This window comes from Hibiscus syriacus, unplaced genomic scaffold (genome assembly GCF_006381635.1).
Source record: "Hibiscus syriacus cultivar Baekdansim isolate YM2019G1 unplaced genomic scaffold, ASM638163v2 tig00110383_pilon, whole genome shotgun sequence".
NCBI lineage: Eukaryota > Viridiplantae > Streptophyta > Magnoliopsida > Malvales > Malvaceae > Hibiscus > Hibiscus syriacus.
In genome coordinates this window covers 1,512,772-1,525,314 of record NW_024062714.1, presented here as the reverse complement: position 1 = coordinate 1,525,314, position 12,543 = coordinate 1,512,772, and the positions used below count along the sequence as shown (strand labels likewise).

At 31.1% G+C, this 12,543-nt stretch overlaps 1 protein-coding gene across 1 annotated transcript; it reads right to left on the bottom strand.

The window, feature by feature from the left end:
- Positions 1–852: 852 nt before the first annotated feature.
- On the bottom strand, positions 853–3,923 carry LOC120121808 (pyruvate decarboxylase 1-like). The gene is made up of 7 exons (XM_039141104.1): positions 3,354–3,923; positions 3,078–3,241; positions 2,385–2,946; positions 1,962–2,050; positions 1,744–1,861; positions 1,409–1,597; positions 853–1,248 (listed from the first exon to the last, which is right to left on the bottom strand). Exons 1-7 carry the CDS (start codon positions 3,828–3,830, stop codon positions 1,078–1,080), a joined length of 1,770 nt encoding a protein of 589 aa, XP_038997035.1. The 5' UTR covers positions 3,831–3,923; the 3' UTR covers positions 853–1,077.
- Positions 3,924–12,543: the final 8,620 nt, after the last annotated feature.

The window sequence follows — 12,543 nt, the reverse complement described above, 5'->3', positions numbered from 1 at the left end:
GTATGGATGTATGAATTTATATAAAAATATCACGCTTTAAAATTAATTCTATTTTCTTATAAAATTGACATTTTAGATCCAACTATCAAATCTGTCCATTATTATGTTTGGAATTTGTAAATAAAAAAATAATTAATACGGTATTAATATAGAATAATGTTTTTGAAAATTAACCGAGTTTATATATAGAAAAGTAATATTTAATGTGATTGATTTTCGTTGTTTATATTTGCAAATGAGAAAAAAATATTATGAACATAAAAATAAAAAAGTTAACTTAATTATAACTTTATAAATTTTGTATTAAAAACGATTCATTTTTTAAAATACCTTAATAATAGATAAAATACTAGTTAACTTGTACATTCTTTTTAAAGAGATGACCAACTCTTTTTTTTTTCAAATATGGATTTTAATTATGTTTGAAGGGATCATAAATTTATACAAGGTCTTTCAGAAAATTATTATCTTATTAATTTATCGAAATTATTAATTTAGATATTGAACTCAAGTCGGGATTGAGAAAAATTATTATTTTAAAGAGGTTATTAATTTATTGAATATTAATTTATAGAGATTCTACCATATTTAAAAAAAAAGAGTTTTATCACAATCAAATCACTACAAAGATAATTATTACCCAACTTAGTATATGATAAATAATATTAACTAGTATTAATTATAGTTCATATTTAATTTAGAATTTTGGATCTTAATTAGGTGGCGGGTGGAGAGATTAATGGGGATTTAGACAAGTAAAAATAATGTAACAGAAGAGAACAAAAGTGCTTCGAAAAACAATCAAATAATCAAATATTCAATGCCAAAGGCCTCTGTTAAGATGCTCTAAAGTAGAGATTAAATTGATGGGAGCTGTTCGGTCTGCTTCTAACAGACAACACAATCATCCACCATTTTGTCATCATTTAGCTCTTTTTGTCTCACAATAGTTTATTTACGAAGTAGAAAGAAGTAACAAGATTGACAAAATGTCATACAGGCCAAGCAATTTCTGTCCATCCATATTTATTCAAGCTTACGGTGATTTCCAATTTGCCATTCCCTAAACATTTCAGACTACTGAGGATTTGGAGGCCGGCTGTTTGCAGAGGAAACTCTAGATCCCCATTCCAGCAGCTCTTTGCTGGTGTCGTCTTTGTGTGCAAAAACTTCAATGAAACATAGTGAATCTTTCTTTTCTCCGGTTGCTGTACCAATGGCTTCTTTTAGTTCATCCTCTGTCCTCACCTACATTTAGCAATAGAAAGCTTTAATCTATGCATGCCAATGAGGAACTCGGCACCGACTGTGGATGCATCTAATTATTTGAAAAATGACACTATTATATGTGAAAGGGAGCTTTTGATCAACATTAGTTTATGCTAAACATCCTTTGATATTTACTAACCTTGGTTGTCCAGCATTTGCCTTCACCATTGTGGATGGCATCAACTAGGGCAGTGTAATTCCAGTTCTTGATAACATTGTAAGGCCCGTCATGAATCTCAACTTCAATTGTATAACCTCCGTTATTGATGAGAAATATGATGCTTCTTTGTCCACATCGGATCATAGTTGAAATATCTTGAGCAGTCACCTGAATAATTTATTGAAACAAAAATATTATTTACTTACCACATTCTTTACCCTGTCCAAATATATACAATATATATATATAGAGAGAGGGGGGGGGGTTAATTCAAATGTTTCATTGAAGTTCTAAATGAAAATCATGTGGCTCACCTGGAAACTGCCGTCACCAATGCAAGCAATGACACGTTTGTCTTTAGCAGCCTGAGCATATCCAAGTGTGGCACCAACTGACCAACCAATGGATCCATACTGCATCTGGAATTCATAACTTCAAGCAATAAAGATAAACATTTAGACACCGCAAGATTAACATATAGTATTATAGTTCAAAACTCAAGAAATGTGCCTTTTGAGATGATCTTGCTTACCCGCAGTTCTCTGGAAGATGGAGCTTCTGACAGTTGAACCACGAGTCTCCAGTTTCAGAAATAACTGCAGAGTCTCCGCTTAGCATCTCCTGTTAAACAAGTTCGACCAACGACGAGACAAATCAGGTAAATGAAAAAACAAGAATCACATCAAGTGTCCACATCTGGTTATGCATTGGTAAGTCTAAATGATTTACATTATGCTCTTACAGATATAGTTAGAGGCTGAAATAAAAGCAGTAACGGCCACAAGGCATGTCATACACACTGAAGTGTGCATTCTAACCATAAAAATTATTTCATATTAAGGTATTGAAGGCACCTATGTGGCTGAAAATGTCACACGCGCATTTCTTCAATAAATCTATATTATAAGCTACAATATCGTAGAGGATAATTGCAAACTATAACCTCGGTGCCTACCTGAATGTGCTTAAAGAGAACATTGACTCTCAGAGGCTCATCATTCCCATGCTTCAAAGGCATGCCTGGAGGGACAAATATCCGTCGGTAGTTCTCCACAGCAGTAGTATTTCTCCTCAGTTTCTTTGCCAATGCACTTAAGAAGTCAGCCATGAAAACCCAACCAAAAGAAGGACCATTGCCTATCGCCACACGATTGGGTTGCACCATGATTGCTTTCTCCCTCTTGACCAACAAAGAGTAGCCTACAGAGCTATAATCATTGAAGATTGGACCAACAAAAACATAGGCATCAGCAGATTCCACTATTTCCCCACAAAAGCTGGTGCTAACAGCACCCCAATATGTTCCAATGAAGTGTGGATGGTGTTCGGGCACCAATCCCTTGCCTGAGGGCATTACAGCAATGGGATACCCAGAGGCATCTGCAAGCTCTACAAAGGCTTCTTGTGCCTTTGCAACCCTTAATTTGGGTCCACCCACAATGACAGGCTTCACAGCTTTGTTCAGAAAATTAGCAGTAGCTTCCACAGCTGCTTCTAATCCTAATTGATTGCTTACGCTGCAGACAATTGTAAAGAATCAGGAACACAAGCATGTAACTTGGTTCCATGCATGTCTAAAAACTCTCACCAAATTATGAAATGAATAAGAAGCAATGTAAGGAAAAAATAAGTCAGAGAAAAACTTTACACTGGAGCAAGAAAGAAGGGCACTGGCTCTCTAGCAAATGTTGGGTGAGGAATTCCAGGCAAATTACAGCTGATACTAATGTAAACGGGCTTCCTTTCCTTCAAAGCTGTCGATATTGCAGTATCGAGAAGCTCATGTGCATCATCCAAGTTGTTCACCACTGCCTGTCATATCATATCACCACCAATTTAAACATAAATACTACTAATACATACAAAAATCTGCAAAAAGATATATTCATTAGGATTGTGAACAAAGGATTTCCTTTTAACTTACTTGGGCACAAGTGACAGCTTGGAAACACCTTAGTTCTTGGGTAAAATCTGGCAACCCAATAGTATGATGCAAGATCCGGTTGGTCCCGTAGTCATTAGTGTTAGGGCCTCCAACTATGCAGATCACGGGTAAATTCTCACTGTAAGCTCCGGCAATAGCGTTAATCACGCTGAGGCCTCCAACAGTGAAGGTCACGACGCAGGCTCCCACGCCCTTAGCACGCGCATAGCCATCGGCCGCATATCCGGCGTTAAGCTCGTTGCAGCATCCGACTAAGTTCAGCCCAGGTTCTGCTATTAGATGATCCAAGAGAGTCAAGTTGAAGTCACCAGGAACTGAGAACACGTCTTTCACACCGATCTCCACGAGCCGCCTTGCCAGGTGGCTCCCCAGGGTGCCACTGGAGGCATCTCCGCGGACCGGGTGATGTAAGGAACTGGGATGAGCTGTTGAACCTATTTTATTACCGTCTTCCATGCAGTAAAAAATTTTCTGTAACAAAAGGAAGAGTTGGGAACTTTACAAAAATGAGAAAGATGATCAGAAACTATTGAAAATGAAGTAAAATTGGTGGGTTTTTAAGGTTTTGGAGGTAAGGCTTTGTAAATAGAAAGTGGGTTTTGATTAACAATGGGCTGGTTTGCAAGTAAAAAAAAGGCAGCCAGTCTTCGGAAAGTCATATGATCGTTGGTGAGGTTTTGCAAAGCAGGATTAAGTGAAAACCAGGTTTAGGTTTTTCTGGTGTATAATTCGCGGTATAGCTGTCGGTTTAGAAGTGCAGTATTGATTATTTTAAGTGGGAATACTTTATGATATTTGCATGTCTGGAATCAATGGCTGTTTGCGGAGATTGGAAGGGACCACTAGATTGGAAAACAGGAGCACTGGTTTTCCATTACGTTTGGCTCCTCTGGTTTAGCCATTCATTCTCATTCACTTGTAATTGCTTCAAAAAATGCACCTTGATTATTCTGAACTCAAAACTCCAGTGTTGGGCAGTTCTTGAAAGTGTTGGCCTACGAATATTTGACTCAACTTTTTGCCATTTCAGCCTTCGATCCGGAACTAGATGTCTCATTCAATGGGTTATTTACTTGTAAAACCCAAAATTCATTTTGGGAATAGAACTAAAATTATTTTAGATATCTCTAAAATAATATAGAGAGTGATAAATATTTAAGAGATAGTCATAATATTATTTTGGGTTGAATTTATTTATCTTAAACTCGAGTTTAATTTAATTTGATCCGATCTTAAAAAAGTTAACTCAGTCAAATTAAATCAAAATTAATCAAATTCATATTAAATATTCATACGCCAACGCATTAATAAGAAAAATATTTATATAAATAATATTATATACCTTAATCAATTGAATTTGAACTTAAAGCTGACATATTTATATGAATAATATTTTTATATTATTTATGTATGTATGATTTAGAAAAATCATTTAAGAAAATAACATATTTTTTTATAATATGTCATATTAATTGCGTTTTTCATAAGATATATTTTGTAAGACGCGACTTTAATTATGTGACATACAAGGTTTTCTAGATCATGATCAAAATGAAAGAAATGAAAAAAATTATTAAAATGTAAAGAAAATAATCGTACGAATTTTACTAAAAAAATATGCATATTTTTACACGAGTTGGGTCGAACAATAATATGCACATATAGATATTATCTTTAATCATTTAATAATGAGTGTATCTTTGAAATGTTATAATTAAATATTTTTAAAAATATAATATATAAACAAAAAAATAATTTAAAAATTTCAGGGCTAATATGTCCGATTTTGAATCATCAAAAGTAGATCCTAAACTTTTATCTATCACAATAATAAAGACGTGACTGATTGTAATACGTCTTTATCAAAAAAATATATTGTTTTTTAATAAATTGTTGTTAAACATAATTTTAATTATATTTATATTTAGTTCTAAATCTTTTGTTGATTTTTTCAATTTGACACAATTCCATACTTAAATGAGTGGAATGATCCTTGAACATATTTAAGGATAATTAATCTCTTAAATATTTTTTTTTATGAGATTCTATAAATAAATTCGTTTGAGTCCTAACTTTATATATTTTTCCAATAATAATAATTAGGGTAAAGTATATTAAATGGTGTTTCGACTATAAGATGTTACTTTGTTAAGTCTGATTATTAAAAGTTATAAAATAGTCCATTGACTATAAAATGTTATTTCATTGAGTCCTCTAACTATTAAAGATTATAAAATGGTCATCAAACTATTCATTTATTCCAAACTCGTCATTTTCGGTTAAAAAGTTGACGATCTTCTAAGTTGGGCGTTAAACTACAAACTGAAATATGATAAATTTTGATCTCAGAACCGTTTTAGGCGTACTTTGTGGGTTGAGCCTTTGTTTACGGAAAATTCTACAGTGCACATCACATACCGTAACGTATCACAAAAGCGACGTACCGAAACACACCAAAAGCAAATTTATCTTTATTATGTAAATATTAAAAAATATAAGGGTTTATTTAAAATTAATCATTTATTAAAATTTAATTATAGTCTTAATAGAATTATAATTAAATTATAATTTTTAGGGTAAACTACATGTTTAGTACCTAAACTATCACTTTTGTTTCAACTTTGTACCTCAACTTTCATTTTTTTCAAAATCATACTTAACGTTTATTTTTTATTTCATTTTAGTACATCGTCGTTAAAAAGTTAACGGTGCAGATGACGTAGTATTTTTTTATTTGGATAAATTACACGATTCATCACTCAACTATCTTCTCATTTCTATTTTCGTCACTAAAATTTAAAAAAAATTCAATTTAATCGTTAAACTTTCAAATTACTTGTATTTTGATCTCTCTTTGATGATGTGGGTTATTTTATTATTATTTTTAGTATGACATGACAAATTTATTATTATTAATGTCACATGAAATTTAAAATCAAAATCCTTAATCTTAATCTTAAATCTCCAAACCCCAATGCCGATCTAAACCTATCATTAACTTCTTCTTCTTCTTTTTTTGAGCAATCCATCCTTAACTTCATCTTCATGAAACAAAGAATACCCAAAAACTCACTTCCCTTACATGAGACAGTGCTACGATTGAGTGAATCTACAAAAAAAAAAACCTTGCAGTCCATACCTATATTCATCAAGTTCTTGTTCTTGTTCTTCTTTTTCTTTATTCTTTTTATTTTGATTTTATGATTAAGCCCGTGAAAGTAAAAAGGGGGATAATGTTGCTTTTTTTGTTTGGTGATCTAGTGAAATGAGTTATCTTTATTTTGCCTGGAAAATGAGGGGAAGTCCATACCTAGATTTTTTATTGTTTTGTTTTTGTTTCATACTCTTTATCTCTTCTTTATTTTGGTTTCACTTTTTCTGAAACTGCAACATTTTAAGAGGAAATGAGGAAGCATGGATGACAGCTTCCTTCTCATCCACTTCATGCTCTTTCCCTTTTATTGTTGCTGTTTTTGTTTTTACATAAAAAAATTCTCAGCTTTTTGTTGTTTCAATTATGAGTATTAAGCAATGTTTACATTTTTCTTAACTTGTCTTTGTGAAGGTGATGGTGGTTGGTGTATTCTTGACACTTAAATTTGTTTCCGATTCGCAAACGATTTTTCAAGGGATTCTTATTTGGTGGTCGGAGGGTGATGTCAATGAGGTTGGGGTTTGGATCTATGATTGGGGTTTAGGGATTAAGGGTTGGATTAATATTATAAATTTTTATTTTTATTTTAAATCTTATTTGATATACAATATTAATTAATTTATCACGTCATACTAATAATAATAATAATAATAATAATATAGTCCATGTTATTAGAGAGGATCAAAATAAAAAACAATTCAAAAGTTTAATGATTAAATTCAAAATTTTTAAACTTTGGTGATCAAAATAGAAGTGATAAGATAGTTGAGTGATGAACTGTGTAGTTTACACAAATAAAAAATAGCATGCCAGTTGTGCCATTAACTTTTTAACGATAGGGGTACTAAAATGAAACAAAAAGTAAACATTATGTATGATTTTGAAAAAATTAAAAGTTGATATACTAAAATCGAATAAAATTAATAGTTTAGGTACTAAACTTATAGTGTACCCATTTTTTTATTAAGAATAATTGGATAATGTTGAACTGGGCGACGATGAACAAAAACGTTGCGTGTTGTAGTAGTTGATTTTCCGACAAGTTAAGGTGGTCGTTGGTGGTGATTGATGTTGATGACTCTAACTTAGAGAAAATAACTTGAGTGAACGAAAATGTCTTATAATATACGATTTTAATCATTTTTTTGGATTTACAAAAATAACCAATAAATTCACAACATAAACTCTAATTTCATAACACAATTTCTAAATTCAAACATAAAATTTAGAATTAGCAACACATAATTGAAATTAGCGACTTTCGCAACACATAAATGCACACCTTTCGTTTACTGAGTGCGTGTTTCTCTCTCTCTCTCTCCCCCCCCCCCTCACTGTCAACCTAAAAATCACTGTCATTCAGTTTCTCACGACATGCTTACCATCGATACGTTCATTTTAATACCTTCGATTCTTCGAAAACAGATTCTTTTAAGGTTCAGCTCCATTGATGAGTAAAGCCGATGAAGCGTCAGTTTCGAGGAACCCAAAACGGTACATGTTTGCTGAGGGAACTGATCCAAGAAGCAGTAATGGAAGTCAATCTTCAGCTCCATCACCTCATAGAAGAAACTCCGCAGCTGCTGAAGCAACACCACCCCGTCACAAACACAGAGGTCATAAGAAACTGATGGGATGGGTTTTTGGGTTCCTCGGCGGAGGGTCAGGCGAGAGATTTTTTTGGGTTTATCGTCTCAGTTATGTTTAAACTGTCCATTGAAACTATTAGAGGAAGAAGCAAAGATGCATGTTAGATAATCCAAAGGATCAAAGACTTAAACAGAAAACAAAGGAAGGCCATAAATTCTTTTTGGCTTGGACTTTATGGGTCTATGTATGAACATCTTTGATGATCATTCTTCTTGCCATCTTCAATGCATGAGAAGGTGAACGACCGCACAAGAGTTAATACATGTTAATAACTCTTCTTTTTCATCAAGAAGTTATTAAGGGAAAAGATGAACAACCGCCCAAACGGGAGGTAACTTGCCACGTTAAAGACTGAATAACAGCGATTTTTAGGTTGACAGTGAGGGGAAGAGACAGAGACAGAAACATGCACTCAGTAAACGAAAGATGTTCATTTCTGAAATTCACAACGCAAATTTTAATCCTGTGTTGCGAATTTCAAATTCGCAACGTGAATTTCAATTATGTGTTATGAATTTTAAATTCGATGTTGTAAATTTGGAAATTGTGTTGCGAAATTAGAGTTCGTGTTGTGAATTTGTTGGTTATTTTAGTAAATCCAAAAAAAAATTGGTTAAAAGCGTATATTATAAGACATTTTCGGTTACTCAAATTATTTTCTCTAACTTATATAACTTAAAAATCCTAATTCTAAGAAAATTAAATTACTTAAATTAATTATTTTTTTAATAAAAAAATATAATATAATTATAATTCTATTAAAATTATAATTAAATTTTAATAAATGATTAATTTTAAATAAATTCTTATACTTTTTAATATTTACATAATAAGGATAAATTTACTTGTGGTGTGTTTCGGTACGTCACTTTAGTGGCGCGTTGCGGTATGTGATGTGCACTATAGACTTATCTCTTTGTTTACACTATATCGTTGAATCAGTGCTCGAAACATTATGTTGTCGAGCCAATGTTTGAAAGCAACGGCCTAATAGACATTAATAAAAAATATAATTTTATCATATATCAGCCAACAAATTAACGTTCAACTCAAACGATCATCAATTTTTTAATAGAAAATGACGAGTTTAGAAGATATGAATAGTCAGGTGATCATTTTGTAATTTTTAATAGTCAACATAATAAATAACTCTCTATAATCAGATAACTATCTTATAACTTCTAATAGCTAGAGGCTCAATAGAACGTCTTATAATTAAAAGACTATTTGTATACTTTACCCTAATAATTAATGTCCGGGCCGGTATAAGTAGGGCTGTTAAAACAGGTAATCGGTCAGGTTTCAGTCGGATCTTGGCAGGTCGAGTAAAATCGGATACAGGTCAATTTAGGTTGATTTGACACCATATCCAGATCGGGTTCAGGTCAGGTCAAATCAGTTCGGGTTATTTTCAGGTTGATTTGACACCAGATCCAGATCGGGTCATTTTCAGTTCGGATCGATTTCAGTTCAGGTCAAAACAATTCAGGTCCGAAGCAGATAAATACCAGGTTAATTCAGGTTCAGGTTGACTTCAGTCGGATCTCATTCAGATCGGGTTACATCATTGACAGATAAAATTCAGGTCGGATGTTTATCGGATACAGATTGAGTTCAGGTCGGGTCGTTTTTATTTTTTTGGATTAATTAATTTTTCATCTTTCGTGATTGTTGAATTGAAAGTTGTAATTGTATTTGATTTCGAGTAAAATAAGAGAAAAATAAATAATCATTGATCAATTTTGTAAAAAAATAAAATTAATGACAAAATTGAAGAAATGTAAAATTACAAATAAAATCTTAAAATATAAATTAAACAACACACATAGGTAAGGGACTAAATCGAAATAAATTTAAAATGTAAATGGACTATCACTAATGCATATATATTTGTAATAAAAGAGTGGGCTTACATTGGGCCTATCTAAATTAATGTTAATGGACTAGCACTATTGCAAATGGACTTAATTTTGGGTTTTATTATTACTTATTCATAACAACAAAATAAATGTGCTATTAATGTGAATTAACCTAACATGCAACTAAAATACTAATTATGCAAATGAAATTAATATGACATGTACTACTATTTATGAACCATATAATATGGAATGTGACATACTAATTATTTAACACCTAATTAATCATGTTTTATATAATTTACATTTAAATAATTTTATTAATTTTATTAAATAATTTTATATATTATGTATGTATAAACCATGTATAGTATATATAAACTATATATATATATATATATATAAACTATATAAAGTAAATTACTTATATAGTTTATAGAAACACTATACATATATAAAGTAGTAAAATATATAGTTTATAGAAACCTTAAATCATAAACCCTAATTCTAAACTTTAAACCATAAACACTAAACCATAAACCCTAATTTAAATGAACTAGCACTAATGCATATATATTTGTAATAAAAGAGTGGGCTTGCATTGGGCCTATGTAAACTAATGTTAATGGACTAGCACTATTGCAAATGGACTTATTTTTGAGTTTTATTATTACTTATTCATAACAACAAAATAAATGAGCCATTAATGTGAATTAACCTAACATGCAACTAAAATACAAATTATGCAATTTAAATTAATATGACATGTACTACTATTTATGAACCATATAATATGCATTGTGACATACTAATTATTTAACACCTAATTAATCATGTTTTATATAATTTACATTTAAATAATTTTATTAATTTTATTAAATAATTTTATATAATATGTATGTATAAACCATGTATAGTATATATAAACTATATATATATAAACTATATAAAGTAAATTACTTATATAGTTTATAGAAACACTGAGCATAAACTATATAAAGTAATAAAATATATAGTTTATAGAAACCCTAAACCCTAAATCATAAACCCTAATTCTAAACTTTAAACCATAAACACTAAACCATAAATCCTAATTTAAATGGACTAGCACTAATGCATATATATTTGTAATAAAAGAGTGGGCTTATGTACTGGCCTTTGTAAACTAATGTATTGCCAAAATTATTTATATTAATAATGTAAAACGTTAATATATATTACATAATAAATAATTTCATTATTAATATTATTTTGTCATTATATAAATTAAACTATGTAATTTATATAAATTAAACTATATTAATTTTCCTTTGCATTATTAATCATGTTTTATCTAATTTACTTTTAAATAATTTTTTAAATTTATTAAATAATTTTATATAATAGGTATATTTATTAATTTAATTATCAAAATAAATATTTTATTATAACATTTAAAAAGTAATCATATTAATTTTTTAATTACATCATAAACTAAAAAACTCATAATTTTATTAAAATCTTATAATTTCATCCATGGTAATATATAAGTCAGGTAAATATCAGATCAGGTCATTAACAAGTTGGATCATTTACAGGTCAGGTTAAAAACAGGTCAGGTTGAAAACAGGTCAGGTTAAAAACAGGTCAGGTTGAAAACATGTCAGGTTAAAAACAAGTCAGGTTGAAAACAGGTCAGGTTGAAAACAGGTCGGGTAATACCAGTTATTTACCATGTCAATCTCGGGTTCGGGTTCATATCATTCGGATGCAGTTCGGGTTCGGGTATCATATTTTCGGTTCAATTCGAGTTCAGGTCGTTCTCAGGTCGGATGCAGGTCGAATTCGGATCCACAATTTCCAGGTCCAACTCGGATTCAGGTCAACACCAGTTCCGACTCGAGTCGGTTTCGGATCGCCACAGCGCAGGTCAAAAATAATTTTGACTCGGGTCGGTTTCAGTCAGTTTTACAGGTCGGGTCAGCTTTTTACAGCCCTAGTATAAGATTATTGGTATTTAAGTTAAGTGCCTTGATGTTGCTGTGAGTAGAGGAGTTTCTTTCCCTTCTCAGCCCACTGTTTCCTCTTTCTTTATCCTCTCCCAGAAATTAATTAATTAATAAATAAAAATGAAGCAAGAAGCATGTGCACCTGGGGAAGCTAGCTGCTTCTTGACATTATCCCCCAAAAGACTTACACATCCATATTAAGATACTTTATTTATTATTCATTGTTGTGTCTTAATTGGTCAAGGAAAAAGCCAACATATCGTGCAATGTTAGACCAAATTGATCTGATCATTTCTTAGATTAAACTACAGACTCTGATATCACAATTATAAGTTTTGACAAAGTGATGGCCTCATTTCTCATTTTGCTCTAATTCATTAAACTTCAAATTATCACACCTATTTCAACAATTTTAGTTTGATTTAAATACAGTTATATAAAAAAATATTAGCATGAACTGGCTTTTGAAGTATAAATACAGTTAAAGAGAAATATTATCAGAGATATTAAAAATTGAA